The sequence below is a fragment of the Triturus cristatus genome, chromosome 3_2 (genome assembly GCF_964204655.1).
Source record: "Triturus cristatus chromosome 3_2, aTriCri1.1, whole genome shotgun sequence".
Taxonomy (NCBI): Eukaryota; Metazoa; Chordata; class Amphibia; order Caudata; family Salamandridae; genus Triturus; species Triturus cristatus.
The window spans coordinates 199,256,963-199,284,111 of record NC_140584.1 but is presented as its reverse complement, the minus strand read 5'-3'; the positions used below and the strand labels follow the sequence as shown (position 1 = coordinate 199,284,111).

The 27,149-nt window shown below is 47.0% G+C and overlaps 1 protein-coding gene across 1 annotated transcript in view; it reads right to left on the bottom strand.

Annotated features, from left to right (window-relative positions):
- Positions 1-27,149, bottom strand: part of PARP14 (poly(ADP-ribose) polymerase family member 14) — a 924,447-nt gene that overhangs the window by 428,499 nt on the left and 468,799 nt on the right. The window contains exon 13 of the mRNA XM_085647500.1: positions 21,942-22,118. Coding sequence (XP_085503626.1) covers positions 21,942-22,118 — 177 coding nt within the window. The remainder of the gene's footprint in view (positions 1-21,941; positions 22,119-27,149) is intronic.

Sequence of the window (27,149 nt, the reverse complement as noted above, 5' to 3'; positions counted from 1 at the left end):
AAGCCGTGCTTCTTCGGGACCTCCGATTTTTCGTTCCGTGCCGAAAGAGGCTTCGGCACGGGAGTGTCGGTGCCGAGGGCCTTGTGATGTTTGGTCGGCACCGGGAGGACAGGTTTCGACACCGAGTGCTTTGGTGCTGGGCTCGGTGTGGAGGTGGAGGCCGTTTTTTTCTTCGGTGCCGAAGGGTGTCTTTCGGTACCGCTGGTAGGCTGGCTCGAGCCCGAGCTGCCGGAAGGCTTAACAGGCTTCTTTACCGGGCCCGAAGGTGGGGTGTGAGAAGCAGTATCCTTGGCCTTGCCTAGGCGCGAAGGCGTGACCGAAGCCTTTTTGGGTATCGGTGTGGGAGGGGGTATAGTACTCACGACCCTCTGCGCCGGGGTGATGTCCTCCACATCTGAGTCGTCAGCCTCGGAAGCACTGACGAGGTCGTCGTCCTCTTCTTCGATGTTCTGCTGTCCCGGAGCTTCGACGTCGTCCCCGAAGATGTCGACTGGAGCGGAGGTCGAGGAGTGCGCCATGTTGCGTCTGGCCCTTCGATCTCGAATAGTCTTTTTAGATCGAAAAGACTTGCAGGCGGGACAGTCTCGGGCCTCGTGTTCAGGGGAGAGGCAGAGGTTGCACACCTCATGAAGATCGGTGTGGGAGAATTTGGACCCACATCGAGGGCACTTCTTGAAGGAAGTTCTTTCCATCAGCCGAGACCAGAGCCGGAAGAGGCCCGAAGGCCGCCGTCGACGACCGGAATCGAAGAAGTGCCGAAGAGAAGGTGATTAAGATGATTTATTATCTGAAGGATCTCGATGAGCGAGGATTTTGCGTCGATCGCTGAACTGGAAGAGTTCGGAACCGGAGCGCGAAGTAATACATCCGAGCCCGATGGCGGAAAAAAACAATCTGAGGATGGAGCCGAAGCCCATGCGCAATACGAACCAAAGGAGGAGTCACCGACCTCGTGACTTCCAAAGACTTTCCAAGAGGAAAAACAAACTGCAAACATCCGGACCCAACACCAGATGGCGATCTATGCACAGTGTATAATCTGCAGCTCATATGCCTCGAACATTACTTTAGGGAGGAATTTTGGATAGGTGCGGAGAACAACCTTATTATGATGCATTTGCAGAAAGGGTTCTTGAATGGTGAGCGCTTGTATCTCACTGACCCTTCTGAGGGAAGTAATGGCTAAAAGGAAAGCCGTTTTCCATGTTAAAAATTGAAGCTCATATTTATGTAGAGGTTCAAATTGGGCCCCATTAGTCTTGTGAGAACGATGTTTAGGTTTCACACAGGTGAAGGTGGCACTCTGGGGGAATTATTCTTTTAAGGCCTTCCATGAAGGCTTTTATGGCAGGTACTCTGAAGAGTGATAGATGCTGTCTATTTTGTAGATACGCTGCTATGGCAGTAAGGTGTAGTCTAATAGATGTGTAGGCTAGGTTACATCTTTGTAGGTGTAGTAAGTAGCCTATGATGTGTTGGATAGACATCTAAGGGATTGGCGTTATTGTTGTGACAATAGATCACGAAACGTTTCTACTTGGCTGCGTAGCAAGCTCTAGTGGTACGTCGTCTAGCTTCTTTAATGACGTTCATACAGTCAGGGGGAAGATTAAGGTAACCAAATTCTAGGATTTCAGGAGCCAGATCGCAAGGTTGAGCTGAGATGGGTCCGGGTGTCTGATCTCTCCATGGTTCTGGGTTAAGAGACGTGGAGAGAGGTGTAACTTTTGGTGCAGAACTACGGAGAGTTCCAGCAATTAGGTGTACCACGAAGTCTGGCCCAAGTCGGAGCAACTAGGATGAAAGTTAGGGAATGTTGCTGTAGTTTGCGCACCACTAATGGAATGAGTGGGAGAGGCGGGAAAGCGTACGCAAATCTGCCTGTCCAGTTCATCCATATCGCATTGCCTTTGGACAATGGGTGTGGATATCTGGCGGCGAAGCTTGGGCATTTGGCGTTTTTGTGGGTGGTGAAGAGGTCTATCTGTGGTTGCCCCCACATTTGAAAGAATGGTTGAAGAACTTGTGGAAGAAGTTCCCACTTGTGGATTTGCTGTGTTTGACGGCTCAACAGATCTGCAATGGTGTTTTGGACTCCTGGGACATGTTGGGCTAGGAGAAAAATGTTTTGAGGTATGGCGCACCTCCATATGGTCTGTGCTAGCTGAGAGAGTTGCAGAGAGTGTGTGCCGCCCTGTTTTTGGATGTAGTACATTGCTGTCATGTTGTCTGTGCGGACTAAGACAGCCTTGCCTGAGACGTGTGTTTGAAAGGCTTTTAAGGCTAGAAATATGGCCAGTAACTCCAGATGGTTGATGTGGAGTAACTTTTGTTGAGGTGTCCACCTGCCCTGCATGGTGTGATGTAGTAGGTGAGTTCCCCAGCCGGAGAGCGATGCGTCCGCAGTTAGAACTATTTGAGGAACCGGCTCTAGGAACGGTCGCCCTTTGGAAAGGTTTTTGGTGGTCCACCACTGCAGAGAGCGATGGGCACGACCGTCTACCAACACCAGATCTGATAATTGACCCTGAGCCTGGTTCAATTGGCGTGCTAAGCACTCTTGGAGAGGACGCATCTGGAGTCTTGCATGAGGTACTATGAATATGCAAGAGGCCATCATCCCTATAAGTTGCATGAACACTCGGGCTGGAAGAGAGTGTTGTGGTTGAAATTTGGTGCGAAGAGCTTGTATGCTTGCTATCCTGGCGGGACTGGGGTAGGCCAACGCTCTTGAGGTGTCTATGGTGGCACAGAGGTATTGTTGTACGTGGGACGGATGCAGATGGGACTTGGCGTAGTTTACTCTGAAGCCGAGGTCGTGAAGTAGTTGGATAGTGGCGTGAGTGTGTTGTACACACTGGTTGTAGGAGCTGGCTTTTATGAGCCAGTCGTCTAGGTATGGGAAGACATGGATGTGTTGTCTTCTCAGGTGTGCTGGCACTACCTCTAGGCACTTGGTAAACACTCGTGGAGCTGTGGTGACTCCGAAGGGGAGTACTTTGAATTGGTAGTGGTGACCGTCCACTACGAATCTGAGATACTTCCTGTGAGCGTTGTGAACGGGAATGTGGAAATAGGCGTCTTTGAGGTCTATGGTGGTCAGGAAGTGGTCCTGGGAGAGCAGAGGAAGCACCTGCTGGAGTGTGACCATGTGAAAGTGGTCTGAGTGTATGTATTGGTTTATGGGTCTGAGATCCAGAATGGGTCTTAGAGAGCCGTCCTTTTTTGGTATGAGAAAATATAGGGAGTAAACTCCCTTGTTTTGTTGGTGGGTAGGAACTGGTTCTATTGCATTTTTTTTGTAGGAGGGAGATCACCTCCTGCTTTAAAAGTGACAAATGTTCCTGTGACATTGGGTGCTGTTTGGGTGGAACAGTTGTGTTGGGGCGGCCTTATATTTTTTCTCAATGCGAGGGTTAATGACCCTGGCACTAACTGGGCCTTTAAAGACCTCTGGTGCGTGCTTAATAACCCCCTTAAGCTTGGACAGAATTGAGGTGGACCTCTGTGCAGTGTCAAATGTATCTAAGAGGAAATCCTCCTCTACGGGGTCTGTGTGGAGATCAACCCCATGGTGGTGGGCAGCCCTATGGAGTAGCTGGTTAAAGCCCATGGTGTCCTCGGGGGGAGTGGGGGGGGGGGAGATGTTAGTTCTAGACAGTAGCCTGATTGAATTATCTGTTGCACCCATCTGTCTGAGGTGATGGTAGCCCAGACAGGAAGGAAATTGTGGAGTCTGCCCCCGACTGGAGTGGAATAGTCTGGGGGAGTGGAGGGAAGTCACTGGGTGGGGGTGGGGGTGGAGGCAGAGCGGAAGGTGTCAGTTTTGCCTCTGCCTTTACTGTTGTTACCCCTGTAACTGCCTCTTTGGTAACCCCTAGTGAAGGTGGATTGGGTAGGGGCCTTGTAGGAAGGGGAGGCGCTGTCGGAGGTGTAGCCTTTGGTGGTGCTTCTAAAGGAGGAACGGCGAAAGGAGCGCCTGGGAGCTTGCGACTGCAAGGCTCCAATAGATTTTGGCGTGTCTGTGTCCTTTTTCATTTTTTCGAGGGCTACATCGACATTAGGGCCAAACAGGTGTTTCTCATCAAAGGGGTGGTTGAGGATGGAACTCTGAACCCCAGGTTTGGTACCTGAAATGCGTAGCCAGGCATGCCTACGCAGAAGGACGCTAGTATTTATTGCCCTGGAGGCGGTGTCAGCTGCATCGAGGGCACAACGGATGGAGGTATTAGTGATAGTTTTACCATCCTGAATTAGTTTGTTGGCCCTATGTTTATATTTGTCAGGGAGGTGTTACATTATTGATTCCAGCTCATCATAATGTGCCCGATCATATCTGGCTAGGAGCGCTCGGGTGTTAGCAATGCGCCATATGTTGGCCACTTGGGACGCTGTACGCTTGCCAGAGGCGTCCAGGAATTTAGACTTCTTATCTGGCGGTGGAGCCTCACCTGATGCCTGGGAATTGGCACGTTTCCTCGCATTGGAGACTACCAGGGAGTCTAGTGGTGCGGGGCCTTTAATGTAGGTTGGATCTGATATCGGTGCCGAGGAGCCGGTGCCAGTCTTCGGCGCTGAGTGCTTCGGTGTCAAGCTCGGTGAGGACGAGGAAAGGGGCGTTTTCTTTCTCGGTGCCGGTGTCGATGAGATTTTTTCAGCACCGAGGGTAGGCTGGCTCCAGCCCGAGCTGCCTGAAGGCTTGATGGGCTTCTTAACCGGGCCCGGAAGCGAGGTATGGGAAGCAGTCTTTTGGTGCATACCTAGGCCCGAAGGCGTGACCGAAGCCTTTTTCAATGGCGTGGAGGGGGGTTTAGGGTAGGGGTCGACGTCTGTACTCATGCCCCTCTGTGCCGGAGTGATGTCCTCAACGTCGGAGTCGTCAGCTTCGGAGGCGCCAACGAGGCCCTCTTTGGTGTGCTGTTGTTCCGGAACATCGACGCCTTCTTCGAAGATGTAGTCAGGGATCGAAGTCGACGAGTGAGCCATTGTTCTCCTTGCTCGTCGGTCCCGGTTCGTCTTCTTCGATCGGAAGGAGGCGCAAGCTGGACAGTCCCTTGCCTCGTGTTCTGGAGAGAGGCAGAGGTTGCACACCTCATGGAGATCGGTGTGGGGAAACTTCGACCCACATCGAGGACACTTTTTAAATGGCGTCCTTTCCATCAGCCAGGACCGGAGCCCAAGTAGGCCCGAAGGCCTTAGTCGACGACCGGAATCGAAGACTTCGATTGTTGAGAGTCGCATTGAGTGTGGAGAACGCGATCGAGACAATACCGTCGAAGGGGGGAGGATTGCGTGTCGAACAGGAAAACTGGAAAGGTTCCGAACTGGAGCGTGAAGAACACATCCGAGCCCAATGGCGGAAAAAAACAATCTGAGGATGGAGCCGAAGCCCATGCGCAATATGATCCAAAGGAGGAGTCACATACCTTGTGACTTCCAAAGCCTTTCCAAAAGAAAAACAACTGCAACATCTGGGCCCAACACCAGATGGCGATCTATGCATAGTGTGTAATCTGCAGCTCATATACCTCAAACAAAAACTTTCTAACAAAGGAGCTGCTGAACATGCGCAATACCTCGAGGGGGGAGGAGAAAACGCACGCAGACCATAAAACGTCCTTGAGGAAAAACAACTTGCCTAGTCTGGGCCAAACACTAGATGGTAGTAGTATGTACAGCATGTTTAATTGCAACCAGCACATGCTATGAATACTGATTTTGCTTGTTGGTCCCCGTCTCCGGCCTTACGCCATTCTTCTCTTTGGAGAGAGCACTCAGGGTCCTAGCGAAGCCACTGGTTCCAAGGGCAACCCTGCGCCCCATGTTTGCTAAACTTCTTCACTTTAGGAATTGTGATGCGATCCTAGAAGCTGCTAAATTAACTGGACCCCTGAAGCTTGAAAAACAATGTTATTCCCTGATTACACTCCAGCTGTACAATGTCACGGCCCTCCTTTCTGAGTGCAAAGAAGTGGCTTTGCCAACCCTGTAGCCAGTACTCGTTGCTGTTCCCTGCCAGTCTTAAACTGCTATCAAAGGGCAAATAAATCTTCATTAAGGACCCTAAAGAGGTCTGGGACCGGATAGACCATTACCAACACAGATCGCTGACTGCCCATGAGAGGAGACCTCCCCATCAATCGATGAGGGGTTGGTGGAAGTGGCATCAAGCTCAACAGAGCACTTCCTGCCCTCTGCAACCTCTAAGTCGCCCCCCCCCCAAAAAAAAAAACTAATTGAGGACTGGTGGTGGGCGTTACAAGCTGCGGAGTCACTGGGAGACCGTGCCGGCTCCTTGAAGGGAAGTAACAAATTCACAGTAACAAATGGACCACGCATTGGTTTTCAGACACCCTCACTATCATCCCACAAACAGCAGACCCTATAATCTTACTGAACCCCCTTCCTTTATCCTCCTTCCCTCTTTTCCACTTCCTTTTGAGGCTAGGTCCCGGACATTTTATTCATATTGAGATATGCCTGACTACCGTACCTATTCTGTGTCTTTTCGCCAGGTCACCATCCTAATTTTATTCATGGATCAAGACTCCACCCAGTTTGAACATACTGCTGTAAACAGCATGTCCCACATGTTGTTTTGTTGTACTACCCGTGTCCCCACACTTCTCCAAATTACGAACCTACCAGGGTTGTACATCTAATAACATCGATGACGGGACAGGTGCTATTCTAAATCCACTTAGGAGACTCCCTCTATCCCCTCTTGCCCCAAATTATTACTCCCTCACGGGGAACTCTGCCCATCCACCTTATGACCTCCCAAGGTTGGACAAGACTTCTTAACTTAAAGGTCAGAGGAATACGCACAGCGAGGAAACAATATGCCATCTACTCCTACATCAAATGCAAGAAGGCACACATTATCTTTCTCTAAGAAATGCACATCACATCACCCGAACTGCAGCGCTTAAGCAATGCTAGAGGGGGCTCTTCACAGCCACCACCTACTCTGCCTAAGCGCGTGGAGCCCATATCTGGAATCGACCTTGGGTCCTAATACAGGCCTTAGATGCCATAATGGGTGGGGGATGGTATGCCATATTAGAGGGCCGCCTTGGCACTTCCAACAGCCTTCTGAGCAGCATACACGCTTGCAGTGTAGAACAGGAGAACATTTGGGCGACACTTTCTGGAGCATAGAACAGGAAACAGGGATGCCATGGATTCTCACTGGCGACTAGAACTGCTCACTTGACTTGACCCTCAAATGCTCTCACCCACCCCTTTCCCGTTCCCCTCCATATATTCAAACAGATCATTTTCAGAGGTAGGTCCACCAGTGGTCGTTAGTAAATGTGTGGAGATCCTTAAACCTCCATGCTCAAGTTTATTCCTTTGACTTGGCGGTGCATGACCTATATGTGCGCTTGACCACATTCTATTCGCGACCTAAATCCAGGATGTCATTCACCTCACTGACTATTTAGGTCACCTAATCTCCGACCATGATGCAAACACCGTCGATATGATGTGGAATTCCCCCAGTTGCAACTTCCCAGGAAGATGCTGGAAGACCTCGCCTCCCGAGAGTCTCAGTGGCAACGCATCACCCACTACTTCTCATGCAATCGAGGCACCTGTAGAGCGATTGAGTGGGATGCCTTCAAGGTAGTGACATAGGGGCACCATCCCAGACATTAAAATTGCCATCCGTAAACTTGCCAGAAATAGGAGTCCTGGCTTTGACGGCCTACCAATCGAGAATTACAATACTTTTGTTTCTCTCCTTGCTCCTCGGCTGGCCGAGGTCTATGACTAAGCTCTGTGAGTTGGGTGACTAACCTTGTCCCTGCGAGAGTCCCTATTGGTATCTATATTGAAGCCCAATAGAAACCCGACCATCCTGGCATCCTATAAGCTGACAGCAATATTAGGTGCCCACTATAAGATCCAAGGGTAAATCCTGTCTGAACGATACATTTAAATCCTACTGACCTAAGTACAACCAGATCAAAATGGGTATATGCCTGGGCGCAGCATCTCGCACAAAATATGCTGTCTGTTTCATTTGATGGATCAAGCTCCCTGCCGATTTCCCTTTGCAGCCTGCTTCATACTTGACCTAGAAAAGGCTTTCGATACACTGGAGTGGGACTATCTATTCCAGGTGTTAGTCGCAAAAGGGATAGGCGAATGTCTCTAGGCCAACACTCAGTTGCTGGGCCCATTAATCTCCCCGCCATTCTCGACAAGAAGGGGCAACAGACAGGGCTGCCCCCTCTCCCCTTTATTGTTCGCGCTAGCGATGGAACCCCCCGCCACCAGACTTCCCTTTATGTGGAATACCTACTCCTCTTTACCGTTCAGATCTCACCCCATCTATACCGCATTGCATTTTTTCATGCCAGCTACTGGGCTACGAGAGAAGGGGCCAAACTGTGCGCATTCCCTCTTAGCAGCACCTTGCCCTTTCTCAAAGTGCGACTGGGAGGACTGCTACTAAACTGAAAAGGTGACAGTGCGATGCCTTTGGGTCCGCCTTTACCATTCTCCCACTAACCTCTATGAGGGCAACCTCAAGAGGACCTTCACGGCCCTGAAATTCCAGGTACAATTTTAAAAGTACTTCCCTTGGCCACAACTGGCAACATAGCCTCATCCACAATGATCTTTCGCCCACACTTGCTCTATTATTTCACCAATCTACCCGCTGCTCTCCCCTGTTGTTTTGCTAATGACCTGAACTTGATGCTTGGTGAGCTTATTTGGGGTGCTACACACCATCACATTGCACTAAACAAACTGCAGTTACCAGTGGTCTCGGTGCACCCTCAGGCTTACTACTTGGCAGCTCAGCTCCACTAGGTCTTGCCATGGCCCAGACAAAGCAACCTAGATGAAACTTGTTCGGGTGTTGTTCCCCTGCTTCCTTTGGTGCTCTGGAGTTTCCTTCTGTGTGAGGCAGACCCTAAGACCTCGCAGTCGCTGCAGGTCACAATCGCTTGCAGGTGTCTCAAGAGAATAGTGATTATGCTACTTACCAGTATGCATCTGTTCTTGGCATGTAGGGCTGCTGACATTCATATCTGTGCATAGATCGCCGCCTAGTGTTGGGTCCGGATGTTTGCACGTTGTTGTCCTGGAAGAGTCTTCGAAGTATCACGAGATAGGTGGCTCCTCCCCTGGACTACAGTGCGCATGGGCATCCTCTCCATCCCTAGATTGTTTTTCGCCATTGTGGCAGTGATGGAGTAAATATAGTAAGTGATGACCATGCAATACAGAAAATACTGAGTGCTGCAGCCGCGACAGGCGCCGGGGAAGAGGGTGGGCGATATGAATGTCAGCAGCCCCACATGCCAAGAACAGATGCATACTGGTAAGTAGCATAATCAGTTCGAGGCATGTGGGCTGCTGAATTCATATCTGTGCATAGAATATATAGCAGTACCTCCCCTAGTGGCGGCTACCTGTGCCAGCTGCAGCAGTCTGGAAAAGAGTTTTGAGAACAGCCTGTCCTACAGCTGCTTGCTGTCTTGAGTGTACATCTACGCAGTAGTGTTTGGTAAATGTATGTATAGTGGACCATGTGGCTGCTCTACAAATTCCGTGTAAAGGGATGTTTCCTAGGAAAACCATGGATGCCCCTAACTTTCGTGTTGAGTGGGCTCGTGGGGGAATCGTTAATGTGCGTTTAGCTTTGTGATAGCAAATCTGAATGCATTTAACGATCCATCTGGCTATCCCTGCTTTGGAAATGGCGTTGCCTTTGTGTTGTGGAGAGAAGGCAACGAAGAGTTGTTTAGTTTTTCTAAAATCCTTTGTCCTATCAATATAGTACATGAGAGCCCGCTTTACATCTAGTGTATGGAGCATTCTTTCCTCGACATTTTGCGGATTTTGGAAGAAAACTGGCAGTTCGATAGTTTGATTAATGTGGAACTGTGATATGACTTTGGGCATGAACTTGGGGTTGGTGCGTAGGACAATCCTGTTTGCGTGGACCTGAATGAATGGCTCCTGAATGGTTAGTGCCTGGAGTTCACTAACTCTCCTCAAGGAAGTGATGGCCACTAGGAAAGCCACTTTCCAGGTGAGGAATTGAATCTCACATGAATGGAGAGGTTCAAAGGGCGGACCCATCAGTCTGGTGAGGACCAGGTTGAGGTTCCACACTGGTGCTGGTGGGTGTCTTGGGGAATTACTCGTTTGAGTCCCTCTAAGTAAGCTTTGATGGCAGGTACCTTGAATAAGGAGAGGTGCTGCCTGTTTTGGAGGTAGGCTGCTATCGCGGACAAATGGATGCGTATTGAGTTGTATGCAAGATTACAGCGGTATAGGTGTAAGAGGTAGCATATGATGTTTTGAATAGATGCGTCCAGTGGGTTAATGTCATTGTTGTTGCAGTAAATGACAAACCTTTTCCATTTGGCCGCTTAGCAGGCTCTGGTAGTAGGTCTCCTGGCTTCTTTGATGATAGTCATACAGTCAGGTGGTAAGTTTAGGTAGACAAATTCTAAGACCTCAGGAGCCAGATCGCCAGGTTCAGTTGCTGGGGATCTGGGTGTTGAATTTCGCCATGGTTCTGCGTTAAAAATGCTGGTTTTATCCGCAGTCGTCGATGAGGCACCACGGAAAGTTCCAGAAAGGTGGTGTACCACGGCTGGCGTGCCCACGTTGGAGCAACTAGGATGAGTGTCAGTGAGTGCTGTCGCAGTTTGCGTGCCACCAGCGGTATTAACGGTGCTGGGGGAAAAGCGTACGCAAATCTGCCGGACCAGTTCATCCATATCGCATTGCCCTGCGACTGTGGATGTGGGAACCTGGAGGCAAAGCTTTGGCATTTTGCGTTTTCTTTTGTGGCGAATAGGTCTATCTCTGGATGACCCCACTGCTGGAAGTACGGTTGGAGAACTGATAGGTGTAGTTCCCACTCGTGCATCTGGTGGCTGTGTCTGCTGAGCAGATCCGCCATCTGGTTGTCCTTGCCTGGGAGGTGTTCTGCCATGAGGAATATGTTCCTCTGAATGGCCCACTTCCACATGCTCTGAGCCAGATGAGACAACTGTGGAGAGTGTGTTCCTCCCTGCTTCTGTATGTAGTACATGGCAGTCATGTTGTCCGTCCGGATCAACACGACTTTGTTGCACAAGTGTACTTTGAATGCCTTCATGGCTAGGAAGATTGCCATCAGTTCCAGAAGGTTGATGTGCATCTTCTTTTGTTGTGTTGTCCATAGTCCCTGCACTGTGTAATTGAGTACATGAGCTCCCCATCCCTGGAGAGACGCGTCCGCTGTCAGTGTGATTTGTGGAACAGGCTCTTGGAACGGTCGGCCCTTGCAAAGGTTTTGTGGATTCCACCAATGCAGAGAGTTGTATGCCCGACCGCTCACCAACACTAGGTCTTTTAGTTGCCCGTGAGCCTTATTCCATTGACGTGCTAAGCACTCCTGAAGCAGGCGCATATGTAGTCTCGCGTGTGGGACTATGAAAATGCAGGAGGCCATCATGCCTATCAACTGCATGAACACTCGCGCCGGAAGGGAGTGTTGAGGTTTGAATTTTGATATCAGCAGTTGCATGCTGTTGATTCTCACTAAAGTTGGCTGAGCTGTGGCAGCCAGAGTGTTGATTGTCGCGCCTAAGTACTGTAGTACGTGCGCAGGTTGGAGACTTGATTTTGGGTAATTTAGTGAGAATCCCAGATCGTGAAGAAGGTGAGGGAAGACGTGAATGTTTTGTCTTCGCAGGTGCGCGGCCACTGTTGCCAGGCACTTGGTAAAGACCCTGGGTGCTGTTGTTACTCCGAAGGGGAGAACTTTGAACTGATAGTGATTCCCTTGAATCGTGAATCTGAGGTATTTCCTGTGTGAAGGGTGTATGGGTATGTGGAAGTATGCATCCTTCAGGTCTAGCATAGCTAGGAAATCCCCCTGACTGAGTAGTGGGAGAACATGCTGGAGGGTGAGCATATGGAAATGCTCCGACAGAATATATAGGTTTAGGGGTCGCAGGTCTAGAATAGGTCTGAGCGAGCCGTCCTTTTTGGGGATTAAGAAGTACAGAGAGTACACCCCTGCGCCCTGCTGGTCGATGGGCACTACTTCTATTGCCCCTTTTGCGAGCATAGCAAGCACTTCCTGCTGGAGTAAACCTAAGTGTTCGGCTGACATAGGACGGTGCTTTGGTGGTATGTTGGGTGGAGTGGAAGTTAGTTCTAGACAGTACCCGTGCTGGATGATGTCCCTGACCCACCTGTGATGTTCTTCCACGCGGACAGGAACAGCTGAAGTCGTCCCCCAACAGGTGTTATGTGGTCGGGGGGTAAGGAGAGGGCGTCACTGTTTGTTCTTTGGGGAGGACCTGGTGTTGCCATAGTCACGTCCCCTGCCCTTGGTGCTGGATCCACGATATCCGCCCCTGTTGTTTTTGTCATAGGTGCTTTGTGTGCCACCTTTAGTATACTGTTGTTGTGACCCCTGACCCCTTGACGTTCCCCTATTTCCGGTGCGACGAAAGGAGCCACTACGAAATTGTTGCGTTTGTAGAGCCCCCATTGATTTCGCAGTGTCAGTGTCTTTCCTTATTTTTTCTAGGGTAGTGTCAACGTCTGGGCCAAATAAGAATTCTGTGTTAACAGGTAAGTTCAGGATATTGTTTTGGATCTCGGGTTTGAAGCCTGAGATGCGTAACCAGGCATGGCGTCGCAGCATGACACTTGTGTTTATTGCCCTGGCCGCTGTGTCAGCTGCGTCTAGGGCGCATTTTATGGACGCATTAGTGAGGAGTTGTCCTTCTCTAATGAGGAGTTCCGCTGATTCTTTATACTCCTCTGGTAGATGTTGGAGCAGTGACTCCAGCGTGTCGTAATGTGACCTGTCATAACGTGCCAGGAGTGCCTGTGTATTGGCAATGCGCAGAATATTCGATGCTTGCGCTGAAATGCGTTTGCCCGATGTTTCAAGTACTTTTGACTCTTTGTCTGGGGAAGGAGCATCACCAGTCGTTTGTGAGTGGGCTCTTTTGCTAGCGTTGGAAACCACCATAGAGTCTAATGGCAACTGACCCCTAATGTATTTAGGGTCACCGGGTGCAGGCTTATATTTCTTTTCAATCCTGGGGTTTAACACTCGGGCTCTTGTGGTGTCCTTGAAAATAAAATGTCTTTGGCAGGTTTTAGAACCCCTTTTAGCATGGGCAGGGTTTTGACAGTCCTTTCTGAAGATGCGAAAGTGTCAAGCAGGAAGTCTTCCTCAATGGCGTCAGAATGTAGCTCCACCCCATGAAGAGCAGCAGCCCGCTCGATGAGGGCATTAAATGCAGCCGTGTCCTCTGTAGGAGACGTTTTTACGTTGTAGAGTTGCGCATCTTGAGTATGTGGCGCGACACTTTGGTCTGTGGGATCATCCTACGCCTGATCAGGGTCTTGTAGTGGTTCATCGGGATCTACGTCCCCGGGGTAGATGGTATCCTCCCCGCCATAGTCCTGCATTGCGTCCGATTCGGAAGGGGTAGGAGAAAAGGACTGCGGATCTAAGTGGAGGGGTTGGAAGTGTTCTTGTAGCACTGGTTCCCGCTCCGTCGGCAGCTTGCGTTTAAGAGGAATTTTGTATGGCTCCTCTTCCCTGATTGGCGTTATTTTGCGCTTGTGGAGCATTAACCTGCCAGTGTCGGCGTCGATAAATTGTGGCTCCGAAGAATCTTGTTCTGTTAGGCCAGAGGTGGTGGACTGTGTGTGGAGGACACGTGTCCGAATTTGAAATAGTTTCGGTGCCGATGTCGGTGGCAGCCCAAATGTAATGTTGGTGGGCTCCGAGTGCACTCTACAGGGTGAGGTAGTGTCGGGACCCGAGATAGAGTGGAGGGCTGCCCGGTCACGGATGCGTTGTAGAGATGCAGAGACCTGCTGCACAGCGAATGCAGATGGTGGTTTGATGGGCACCTTGGTAGTAGACTTCAGGGCCGTCCCCGACTTTTTTGTCGGAGGGGGGTCACTGGTCTGAAGGGATGCATCGACAGTCGACATAGTCGATGACTTATTCGGCATCGGTGCTTTAGGCGTCGACGTAGCCGGGGCGGCCCTTTTGGCTGCGGAGGTTACGGCCTTCGATGTCGGTGCCGAAGGTCTTGGTGCCTTGTGGTGCCCGAGGGCGTGCTTTTTCTGTGTGTCGACCGCATCTGCTGCGGTGAGCTCGGCGCCGAAGTCTCTTTGTACGCGGTCGGAGCCGACGACTTTTTTCGGCGTCGGGGCAGTGGATTGTTTCGACGCCTTCGATCCGACCACCACCAGTTTCACTTTCGATTTTGAAGGGACTGGAGCGATGGATGGTTTTGGGTTTAATAACCCGGTCGTCTTCGGTAACAGTGGCTCTTGCAGAGTGTTCGAGGCCGGACCGGAAGGTGGGGCCGAGGAACCATGTATTTGGTCTTGGGTAAGGCCCGAAGGCGATCCCTCGACCGGAGCCTGATGACGACGTACAGTTTCGGCCTCCGTTTCGACGGATTGGCCTAGCCCTTCGGGAGAGCTGTCTTCTTCGGCCCCGTAGGCCTCGTCGAAGTCTCCTACCTCGTTGACGGTTTCTTCACGTCGAAAGATCACTTCATCATCGTCGTCCGATCGGGAATCATGTTCTGAAGCGGGGCTAGAGACTCCTTCTTCCACGCACTCGGCATCCTCGTCCTCGGTGCTGAATATGTTGGTGGGTGCGGGCGCTGCTTGCTGCGCCTCGAGCCTCGCTGCCCGTCGGTTCCGCAGAGTTTTCTTGGATCGGAACCGTGCACAGGCCATGCATTTCGATTCGTCGTGATCCGGCGAGAGACATTTATTACAGACTGGGTGGACGTCGATATGAGGGTACTTGGCGTGGCATAACGGACACCTCTTGAACGGACTCCTCGATTCCATCGTCGATCGAGCTTCGAAGTTTGGACCAATTCGGTACGAAAGTTGGAAGAGGGTGTGGAGCACTAAAGCTAGTAGTCGACACCGAACGGTAACTGTACCGACGAAAACTAAAGGCCTTTTGGCCTAAAACTAAGTATTCCTAAGTTGAGCTAAGATAGTTACAGCCGAACCCAATGGCAGAAAAAAACAATCTAGGGATGGAGAGGATGCCCATGTGCACTGTAGTCCAGGGGAGGAGCCACCTATCTTGTGATACTTCGAAGACTCTTCCAGGACAACAACGTGCAAACATCCGGACCCAACACTAGGCGGCGATCTATGCACAGATATGAATTCAGCAGCCCACATGCCTCGAAACTTACCTTACCCGCCATGTCCCACCTTATGCTCCAGAATTCCCTCTATGGGGCCTGCCACACCCCTCTGAATTCCACTCTCCTCAGCAGACCTAGCACCCTGGCTCGCTTGCTCCCTGTCGACTGTTTGCAACGTCTTTGCAGATGGCATTTTTTCTCCCTCGACCAACTCATCGACGATTACGCCCTTCCTAGGGGTCAATATCTGATATACTACCATATGTGAAAAACGTTTCGCACCCTTTGGTCCATAGTAAAGGAGAAGCCCCAACCTCACTCTGTTATACAAACTCTACCGATCTTTGGGAATGAGCGGTCATCTTATTACATGGCTCTCCCCGGCACTCAGGGAACATACACTGGTTCCACTGATGTCACTGAGAGACAAGTGGAAGTTTGACTTTGGATGGGTGCTTCATGACCCTGAGTGGGACTGAGTGAGTGAGTTCCCATATATTGCGTCTCTCGCAATTCATGCTTCAATAGCATACAGTTCACAGGGCCTATTTAACACCCAAATAACTCAATCGCTATTTCCCCACTGCCCATCTGGGCTACCCACGCTGCCACACACCGTCAGCAGATCTTAAGCTCATGCTGTGGTAGTGCCCTGCTCTTAATACACACTGGCACCTTTTCCACACTACGCTCCATGAAGTAACAGAACTTCCTGATATTTATACTTGGGAGGCCTGCGCCCTCAGCATCTTCGAACATGGGAAGCGCACCGAGGTAAGGGCATGTTTCCCTTGCCTCACTCTCCTCCTCTTCAAGCGAACCCTCACACTACTTTGGAGATTGCATCAGGCCACTGTGCCTGAGGCCTAGTATGGGGCAATACAGCACTGGGGGAGAGCTGAGGGGATGACTTTTGCTATGAGGAAGTTCGACATCTCTGCAAGCGCCACATCTTCCCTGCCTAGGACACCCTACTTGACTACTTTCTTCAGCTAATTCGAAACTATAACTTAACCCCGTATATCCCGGCTAGCTGCCTCCTCACCAGGGGTCCCCTTGTCCCAGGTCCCACCCCTTTGACCTCTTCCGCAGTTTTCCGATCCCTAACAACACCAGGCTTGCAACTCCCCACCCCACCCAATTATCACTGGAAACCTCTCCTGCAACAACTCCAACTTCAACTAAAGTTACCTCAGTATGCCTGTCGCACCCTGTACACCTACTTACAAACTCCATCTAGAGAAGCACTGGTCCCACTCCACCGCCTCGCCCTTTTACTCCCACAGTTTATGGACAAGCCTCCCACTACTAAAAGTTTGGACGCAAGATGCAAGTTGTTATTGACTTTCTTTTGCCTCGTAATGTTTTTCATATCACTCTCTTTATTGTCGGATGCCCAAGTCTTACATTTCGCTGCCGATATTATTGCTTTCTATTACAAAATGTACTCCACATGGGCTGCTCAGATCACGGTTATTGTTCACTATAAAACTCAAATAACACTAGGTTAAAAAAAAACGAGCGTCAGGACTTATTTAAGAACATTTTCCTAGATTAGGCTTGGGTGGTGAGGCACACTCAGGCACATAGGAGATCAGTGGGAGGGGTAGCAGCGACGGTTCTTTGTTGATCCCTCCAGCTCCACAAAAGAAATTAAGAGAATTCTGAAGGCTCAGCACAATGCCTGTGGGAGAAATAGGGGAACAGGGTTGCAGATTGTTGGGGTGGTGTGAAGAGGCTTCGTCGAACTGCAGTGGTGGTGAAGGGTACAGCTGCGTGTGAGGTAGCGAAGGAGAGTACTGAGCGAAGGTGAGTACTGGTGAGACCAGGGGGACATCTTTCTTGGAAAGAGTTTAGGTAGTGATATGAAGGTGTTTATGAATGCTAATGGTACCCTGTTGTCAGGTTATCAGGTTTTGCGTCAGTTTCTAGTTAAGTAGGGTTTTCCAGGGAGAAATTTTATATTCTTTTAGAACTGAAACAGCATGAGGTGGGCAACAGATGCGGACAGCTGCACACACTTTAAGTTGAGGTGCACTTAGACTGGACTCCTTTAGGAGGTAAATTAGACCAGGGTGGGAGTTGTATATGCAATGATTAGTTGATCAATTTCCTTGTGTTCATCGACCTGAGAAGGACTACATCAAAGTTTCGATTTGCAGCTATTCATTCATAAAATGGGGATAAGTAGGCTGAGGAGACCCTTTAAGGAAACAGTTGGGCTTTGCTACAAGTCTTGGGTAGGAGAAGAGGAGGGAAGGGGCGGAATAGGGGATGGAAGTGATGGGGTCAGCTGTTAAAGACATTAACAGATTTGTTGAATGGGAGAGGCCATCTAAACGTTTTGGTTATTTACTTGGAAGAGAACCTTCTTGTGCAGTTGAGAGGAATAGTATTGCTGAGATGAATTGGAATATGAAGGAAATGAGCAACTATGGTTGTGGACAACCGTAGTGTTTATGGAGTTGGTACTACGGGCAATGTAATGCAGGGCAAGAAATGCCATGCCCATGGACAAAGCTCACTGTAGGGTGACTATGGAGATGACTGTTTTCTGCTGAATGGAAAGGACTAAAAGAATATGGCACAGAAATCTTGGTTTTGAAAGATACCAATTCTGGAGGGATGACAGTGTATAGGTTTCCTTCATGGTGGTGGACTTGCATTTGCTGGAGCCGAAGGAGAGACTGGCCACAATACTAGGGGAACAGATTTATTGTTCTGCGAGGATGCTTTTGCTAGTTGATGAAAAGAGGAGGGGAATGGGCCTGGAAAATGCCTTATAGGACAGATTTTCTGGGTGGCGGCTTTTGATGCTCAATAAGCTAGAGTGACAGTTGGTCTTGCTACTGATCTGGTGGACTAGCCTGGGGGAGGTGGTATGGTTGATAGTATAAGGTTTTGAGTTGAAAGTATTATGTATATGAAAGAGCAGCTGTTGTTACAAAGGAATAGAGACCAGAAATAAGGAGGAGTAAGGGTGTTTAGGGGTAGTTGTGAGAGGGGAAGGAAGGTTCCAGATGGGGAAAAGTTAAAATAAACAGAAGGATTATGACTGGTTAAGGTCAATGGTTTTGTTTAGCATCATTACCTGTGCAGTGAAGTTGTTTTAGCCTGCGGGGCTAGTGCCAGAGTTATTTAATGTGATGCACCACTGTTTCATTAAAAAAGCATCCTGTTTCAAATAAGTCTGGTGTGGTTCTTCAGTTTGTGCTGCCTCGTCTGAAGGGGGTCTGGGGTCAAGCAATACTGTGAGCTCTCCCCCAGGCATCCTGTGGTAGGTTGGAAATAGAAGGGGTGCCTAAGGGAGGGGTCAAATAGGAATGAGTATGACATACTGGCAGTCTAGGATCTATTTTACGTTGAGACTACTGTAACTACTGTAATGCCCATCACTTCAGTTAGGATTGTGTTGTTTGTGCCCACCTACCCTGTGTGCCTCCTTTGGGGGCAGTTTTCAACTTGGAAAGATACGCTGTACAGGTGCTTTGCAGGGCTTGGAAGACTGCACGCATTTGTGTTTGCTTCAGAAAATGTTTGTGGTAATATTCGGGAAATCAACAAAAATAGACCATAAAACAGAAAACAAAATCCAACCCACACACTGATCCGTCAGACCAGCCCCTCGGACACTGTTGGATTGCCCTATCCGCCAGACCGCCGTAATTGCAACACAATGCCCCTCTACAAGCAGTGGCTAGTGTGTGTATGAAGCAGATGTCTTGTCGGCTAAAATACAGCCACATAATAATGTTTAGTACAGGTGTGTGGGGTTGACCCAGAACCAGCTTTGCATGACAGGTAATGGAATATTGCACAGAAACGCTATGGTTGCTGCCTTTTTACATGTAGAGTGTGCACTGGGGCTAACAGGGAGAGCTCTTTCAGTTTTATGATAGCAAATTTGGATGCAATTCACAATCCATCTGATGATGCCTGCTTTTGAGATGGCTGACAAATGAAGGGTTCAGCAAATCTATGAACAGTTCTTCGGCTTTGTGAAAGGGCTTTGTTCTGTCAGTGTAATACATGACAGACTGTTTATCTGGAGTGTTAAGGGCTGTTTCTGCTACGGAGTCTGGCTGAGAGAATAACATCAGGAGCTCCATGGTTTGATTGAGGTGAAAAGGGGAAAACACACTGGGAAGGATCTTTGGGCTAGTCCTGAGCAGCACACATTGGCTTTACAAACCTGAATGAAGAGTTCTTGTACTGTGAGGGCTTGCAGGTCACTAATACCCCTAAGATATGTTATGGCCACCAGAAAAGCTACCTTCCAGGAAAGGGAAAGGCTCAGCAGGGGGTGCTATAGTTTAATGAGGACTATACTGAGTTTCCAGACCAATTCAACAGTCCTACATAAGTTCTTCCTCTACAAAGTCAACTGTGCATTCTGCAGTTCCTAAATTTGAAGGATAGATAATAGAGGAAAACAATTGGCAGTGGTACACAATCCCTATCCAGCTTTCTTCTTTCTTGCAACTGAGTCCAGGACTTTTGGAGGCTCAAATAAAGTTCCCTAACTTCCATTGAATCTTATCTAAACCAGACTGAAGTGGAATGCTCTTGAACAGACAGTTTAGCTTAGTGAGGACTGCCCTCTTAACTAAGTTTGCCCTGCAGTGAAGGATCAAAGGGAGGTGCCCACAACTAACTAATAATGCCTCGATTTCCTTTCTCACCCTCCCAAGAACATGCGCCGGAACCTATTCTAACTCATGCAAGACTGTGATGCCCAGATACCTGATCATTGTTTCATACTGCACCCCTGTGCTTACTAGATTCCACACCATCACCTTGGTCTTCTCCTTATTTATAGAATAACCAGAAAAGAGACCAAATGCTTCAGTTATAACCTCACTGTTATCCATGTGTCCCTTATATACAAAATAATATAATCTGCATCAAGACCCAACTTAACCCTTTCGCTGCGGAGGGAATTCCGCCGGTGGCGCTGTGCTCATGACGGAGCCGCTCCGTCATGAGCCACGGTTGAGCTGTGCTCATGACGGAACGGTTCCGTCATGACTCCGCCCATTTGCGTTGTCCCCCCGCACAGGCGGGGAAACAGCGCCGCATAGGCGGAGCGGCCGCCAACGGCCGTGACATGATGGAACCGTTCCGTCATGAGCACACGGCAACCGTGGCTCATGACGGAGCGGCTCCGTCATGAGCGGGGAAGGGGTTAAGCATATGGCTCTGAGATTCAAAAGGTACCATCTCCATGTCCGCCCTCAAAGGCCAAAGGCTCTAGGAATAGAAAAACAGGTATAGCGGGCAACCCTGATGTGTCCCCCTTGAGATGTTAACTTTCCTTGTCAAGCTCCTGTTAACCAGAATTGAGCTGCTGGTGCAGTGTAAAGAGCTTTGCCTACAGCTATAAACCCTAAGGAGATCCAAAGATCTCTAGAACCTCCAAAAGTATGCGCAGCACATCCTACTGAACGTCTTGGAGGTGTTGATTGTAACAATAGGCAATCGGCCTGAATTTGCCATTGCCATATCAATTTGCTGATATAATTTGATGTGTCAAATCATGCAGCTGCCTACCTGACACAAAATCCTTCTGATCTGAATGTTCTACATTACCAATGTTCGAAGAGAGTCTCCTAACTAAGCTACCAGCAAAAAACGTCTCAATCGAAGTTTAGTGAAGACATAGGCCTATATGAATCTGCTTTCTTGGGGTCTTTATTTGGTTTCAAAAGTAAGACTATCACAGCATCATTCCAGGATGGAGGAATTTCTGAGCCACACACTAATAGATCATTAAACAGATCCCTCCATATCGGGACTATTTCTGTCATGACCTTCTAAAATTCACCCGGAACAGCATCTGTGCCTGTAGATTTCAAATTCAGTGATTTATCAATTTGTAAAATAAATTCCTCCTTCGTGTTATCTTTCAAAAGGTCTTGTTGTTCAACACTAGACCAGCCCGGGAGTTGCATCTCCGTTAACCACTTCCTTACTTCGGATACCCTGAAAATACCCATCTCGAAGTACCATCTTTTTACATGACATAGAATATATCTGACTCCAAAGAAACATGCCAAATTTGTTGAAGGCGCTGCCCCTTGCTGCAATTGGTGTGGAGAGGAAAAGATGGATGATATCCATATGTTCGTGCTTTGCCCCAGGTTGTACATCTTTTGGAATGGCGTGTGCATAGTGATCTTTGGGATTCTACTTGATCTTGCTGGCAAGGTGGGAGTTCTGTGTAAATTGATTGAGGCCCACCAGCCCGCTTTTAGCAGCTGAGTGAAATTGGTGGATAGAGTTTGTAAATTGGAGCTGGATTGTGAGAGAAGCGGGACGATGGAAGGGCTTAAGACAGCTTATACTATATAGAGAGAGTACAAACTCGATTTCCAATGGTCCTGTGATTAAGCCTAATTAGCTGACATGAGGTGGTGTTTGGGGGTTTTCTCCCCATTCTTACTCCTTTATATTCGGCAACGACTACAGCAGCCGGTCAATGGACACCTTTTGGTGCGACTCATTGTGTTTGATGGTATAAGAGGACAAAAATACATACATACATATTAATGAGGCAATAGATTTGCCACCCCCCTGAGAATGGGTATTTTGCGATGTAACCTATCACTACATTAATTGTATGCATCTCTTTTTAGCAAATACATATATTGTATCCATTTTAAGTCGTCTACGGAAAAATACATTAATAGGATCACTGATGTCTGGCTCAGTCATATAAATGCACATTTACATTTATATGCTGTGATAAAAAACACAAACCTGTTCCAAGCGCAGGAAAGGCCACAGATGTCAGTTGCCGCTGCTCGCACTCCTGGAGTACATTATTCACTAATGTTTTGATCTGCTGTAAGTCAGTCTGTCCAACGACATGAATTATATTTTTGCATGCCAGGGCTCCATTCGTAGTAGTTATATACCCATTGTTTGGGAGAGCAGCTGGTGGAAAGTAACATAAAGATATATAAATAACTGACATAAGTCGACCAATTGGCATGTACATTCAAAAGGCAATAATTGCATAAAGAGTCAGCATACTTTAGCAAATCGAAGGTACTGCACTTAGATGGCTTCCATTTCTTTCCCGATCATCAGTGCACAAACATCTACATAAAATAGTGCACTTATGTACCAGGTCTAATTGAGTATATAAGCATCACAAAAATGAATTATATAGTGCACAGACTCCATCCAGATTATTCATCAAAAATTCCACTGTTGCCAACGCCTTATATGTCAGTCAGAATACAAAAAGGTTACAGCACGATTTTCCCTCTTTGGCTTTGTCAAGGAGACAAAGGTTTTGGTATGCAGTCGGTATCTGATTCCAATGATATAGGAATATCTTATATTTATATAATTATTCCATCGCTTTCTCTTTAAAAATATCAACACAGTGTCCAAGTAGGCATCCAAGCTAGGACGGCTTATTTACTAGCATGTGGAGTGGTGAGTCCAAGACAAATTTAAAGATGAACAAACTGCTTTGAGGCCTCTTTTGTTTTTTAAATAAAAAAAACCTTTTTACTTGAACTCATATGACTTTCACCTTAAGCCAGCAGCTTTTAACGTTAAGTTAAAAATAGTATTTTCTATGGTATACACTTAAAATAAAAATATATAATAAAATACATCAAATATATTACAAAAGGCAACAGCTGGTTAAAGCATACACCACTACTAGTGATCAGTTCTGGAGTGGGAGCAGGTCATTTAGGTCCTTTTTACATATATTATGTGAATGTTCCATGATACAGCCTTTCTGGAAAAATGGTTACTATCTGCATATCAATGTACCCAGTATCTGTGTTGAACTGTCATAAAAACTGACGCTCTTGAGAATCTGAAGTGAATAAACTATTTGCAAATATAACAAAAGCATCCTTAATATGCTCTTATTAGTGGTTAATTGATATATAGCTTCTATAAGGGGCAGAGCCATACCCATGTCTTCGGAAAACTGGTGTCAAGACATTTGGTGTGGGAAGATGGTAGAGATGGTGGTGTACAAAAGTCATGGATTCCATCAGAAGTTTGATTAAATATAAGGTTTATGAAGGGCATTTCATGGGCTTAATTATGGTCCAGGTGAACATTGGAGTGACACAGATACAATACAACTCCTGACAGTAGTGCTGATATACAGACACGGATGTTTATTTTCTTTTTATGGGAAAAACAATAATCTATCTTAATATACACACATATAGGCGGCTAAGGGGCGAATGGGATACAGGCACACATGCGCACACACAATCATGCATTAACACACATGCACACACACAAATCCATTCTCAAAACTCACTATCAACTATTCATACATACACGCAAGCACACACCAAACATAAATAAAATAAAAAATTCCACTTGCCTGCTGCTCTGCCTCGGAGACCCCAGGAGATTTGAGACTGCTGCCTCCAATGAAGAGAGGCAGCAGTGTCTACTTGTCACAGAGTGGGATGGGGTCAGTGAGAGTTACTGACCCCAACCAACTCTGTGACAAGGTGTCAATGACTGACACTCAGACCTGGGCAATACGGGGCTTGAAGCTGAAGGGCCCAGGGCTAAGGCAATCAGTGACGCCGCTCCTCGTCATGATGGGGAGGGCCTTGAGGACCTTAGCTAAGCTGAGGAGGTCCGCTCACAGGAGCTGTGACCTTCTCAGTCCAGCGAAATTCAGCTCAGACAGTCAGGAGCCTGCACATTTAGAGCATTTCTAACTATTGGCTGCCGGACCTGAAAATAAAGAATGTCTGTCAGGCTGACCTTCACCTGACAGATACACTTATTGATGGGCAAAAGCTGTGGCGGCGTGGGCCCTAAGCCCTAATGTACAGGCCGTGGCCGTCAACCATGCTTCCATGTTTGCACCATTGCAAATATTACATAGTCTGGCCCGTACAGCAGATATGGTGCATCAACAGTAAATGATAGACCATATTTGTTAAGTTTGAAGAAAGATCTGATTGGCAACACTATAGGGACCAAAGGTATACTGCTTCTTTAATTCTTTAATCATACCAAGGTAATACCACTCTGTATAAATTCCCTTTTTCAAAACATTTCCTCATCCACACCCTCAATGCCAGGCTCACAAAATGTGAAATTGGCAGGAGGATCAATTTCCTGGACAGTAGTTATGGTGAACCTTGTTGAACAACTGAGTGTAGGAAGTTACTAAAGCAGGTGTCTCCCACCAGTTGATCGCGAGCTTCCAGCAGTCACTTTCAGAGTAGCTTTCAGCTTTGAGTTGCTTTTTAAATAACCACAAAGTCACATCTTTCTTTTGGAGTTCAGGGAAGGCTTTGTTTATTTTAGATTATCATCATCAAGCTGTAGCTAGCAGGGCTTGATAATGAGCAGTGCTTGAGTCAGATTTATGACCCAGAGTCGAGCACAGAGCTGAAGAACTAAAGCACTGAGGTATTTAACTCTTACATAAAAGTCCTTGTCAACTCAATGTTTGAGTGTACGAACAAAATGATGCATATGAATGATTTTAAATGGGAGAAAATTATGATGAAGAGTTATCTCAATGACTAAGTAAAGGCTTCATTTTAATTGTTTCCAATTTCAAAGTGTCACATTTAAGCTCTCAGTGGTCAGCAGACACTGTGCCATATTTATAACTGAAAAACAAAGTCATTTTTTGTAAAATGGGAGAAATTTTGAAGTGAAGACAAATATTTCTATGAACCATTAAGTCCTAAAGTTTTTTTCCACTTTCAATTAAGCCAATTACATCTTAATATTTTAGGATGCATGTTTCTTCACTTCAAATTCCTCCCATTTAAACAAATGGCTGTATTTTTCCGTTATAAATAAGGCACGTGTCTACGGGCCACGGGGTGCAAGATGCTTTCCATTTGTAAATGCGAAATTGAAACGGGAGAAAATTTAAATGAGTTTTGTGTGTTAAGGAATCGATTTACACAAAGATAACTACAGTTTAATTTTCTCCCATTTTCAAGTGTCATATTTACACACAGCAGGCATCTTGTTCCTAGTGCCCGGTAAACACAGAACCATATTAATGACTGAAAAATACTGCCATTCATTTTTTTAAGTGGGAGAAATTTATATTATGAACATTTTTGAAGAACATTTTTCTGCACTTTAAATATCTCCTATTTAAAAAAAAACAGTTGTATGTTTGACTTATGCATTGAACAGTGACACATATGGTGAAAGGTATGTCCTGTGCCACAAGTACATAGAACACAGGCTCCCATTCACCCATACACATATATCCCATCCATACACATATATCCCATTCATTCACACACATGTTCATATATTCCCAAACACCACACTTCTACTGACACACAAGCCATCCCTGTAATAGTGCTTCTAGTCAAAATATTTTGTTCAATCCATAGTATCTGGCTCTATGGACATTCAACTTAAAGTCAATAAAGCTAGCCATGGGGGTATCTGGTAAAACTGCACAAGTGGCTTGGCTTTCAGTAGCCCACAATGATTTTCACTGATCAGAATAAGCTCGCACTACAGACAAGGTTGGGGACCCCTTTACTAAACATATACTACTGAAAAGGACTACTAATGCTAGACAATAAATTCCACTCCACTAATAGCACACTTAGCAGACTGAACATAGTTTTGGGGGCTTTTTTTTTTGTTGCAAAGAGCGCTTCTGTTGCCAACGGAAAGAAGGAACTTTTTACACAACATGCATGAGACACACTTCCTAAATATAGTCTCTTCTGCAATCGAGTTACCCTTGCCTTCGCTCTCCTTTGTAACAAGTGACCACTAAGATTCAATGCAACCCAACCTAAGCTCTATTTTAGAAGTAAAAGCAATGTGCTTTCAAACACCATACAGTATCCTGCAGTTGGGTGCCAAGAGTCACTAGTTCAGTAATAAGCAGCTGTTTCTGTGAGTAGGGTGTGTCAGATAGTAAACATTTAAAGCAACATCTGGAGGAGAAATGAGCCAAGTTGGGAAAATCTCTATTTTAAGATCAGTGAAGCCAGAACTAAGTTTTGGTGGTACCTTGCTATTAAAAAATTAAACATTCATTCTGCATCCTCGAAGAGTTATCAGTTGATGATATTATAATGCCTTTGTCAGTGTCCACCAAATCAGCTTTTTTTGATTTACTAATAAGTCAATATGAAAGCTCAAACAAAGAACAACACTTAGTCACATAACCTCCATAATTTTGGTCACTGAGCTGTATAAAATTATTATTTATACCATATCATTAAATTTCAACTGTCCAACCCATAGTTCTATCCACACGAACATGGTTGCTGTTCTTGGCTGGCATTTCCAAAACCTCTTTACTTCCATGGGGAGCAATGCTATATTCTGCAGCCAGGTTGGTTTCCAGAGCAAAGCAACAATTGTTCACTCCAAACCTATCAATGCCCACTTACTATCTATTACCACAACATTTTCAAAGAGCCTTGCTGACCCTTAATAGGCTTTGTTGGACACCCTCCAATTTTCCCACAATATCAGTCTGAGAGGTGGAGCACTATGAAAAAAAAAAAGATGTGTTAGTGAGTGTAATTAATTTTTTTTTTAAGTCAGGCATACAGAGACCCTTCTGTTTCGGTTGAATGCATTTGAAAACGTTAACAATAGATGGTCTGCAGAGCCCTATGAGATGTTTTACTTGTGAAAAATGTAAAAGTGTCCATAAAATGTATTTCTCCTTCTCGAATGTATACCTTTAAAATAATAAAACTGTCAGGGGCAGGACAAAATCTGTTATGGAAGTAATGTTCTGGAGTCTTGAGAACGTGGGAATCCAATAGATGTTAGCAAAATTTACTAATGCCGATTTTCGGAAGCTGGAACAAGATGAGTATTGGCTGTTAGTAAACTTTGACTAGCTGACATAATACAGCACCAAGGAACAGAGAAGATCTGAAGAATTAGTGAGGCTCTGTTCAAAAGTGTTGATCTCTAACAGCAAAGAACAAGCATTTGCAATGCAAT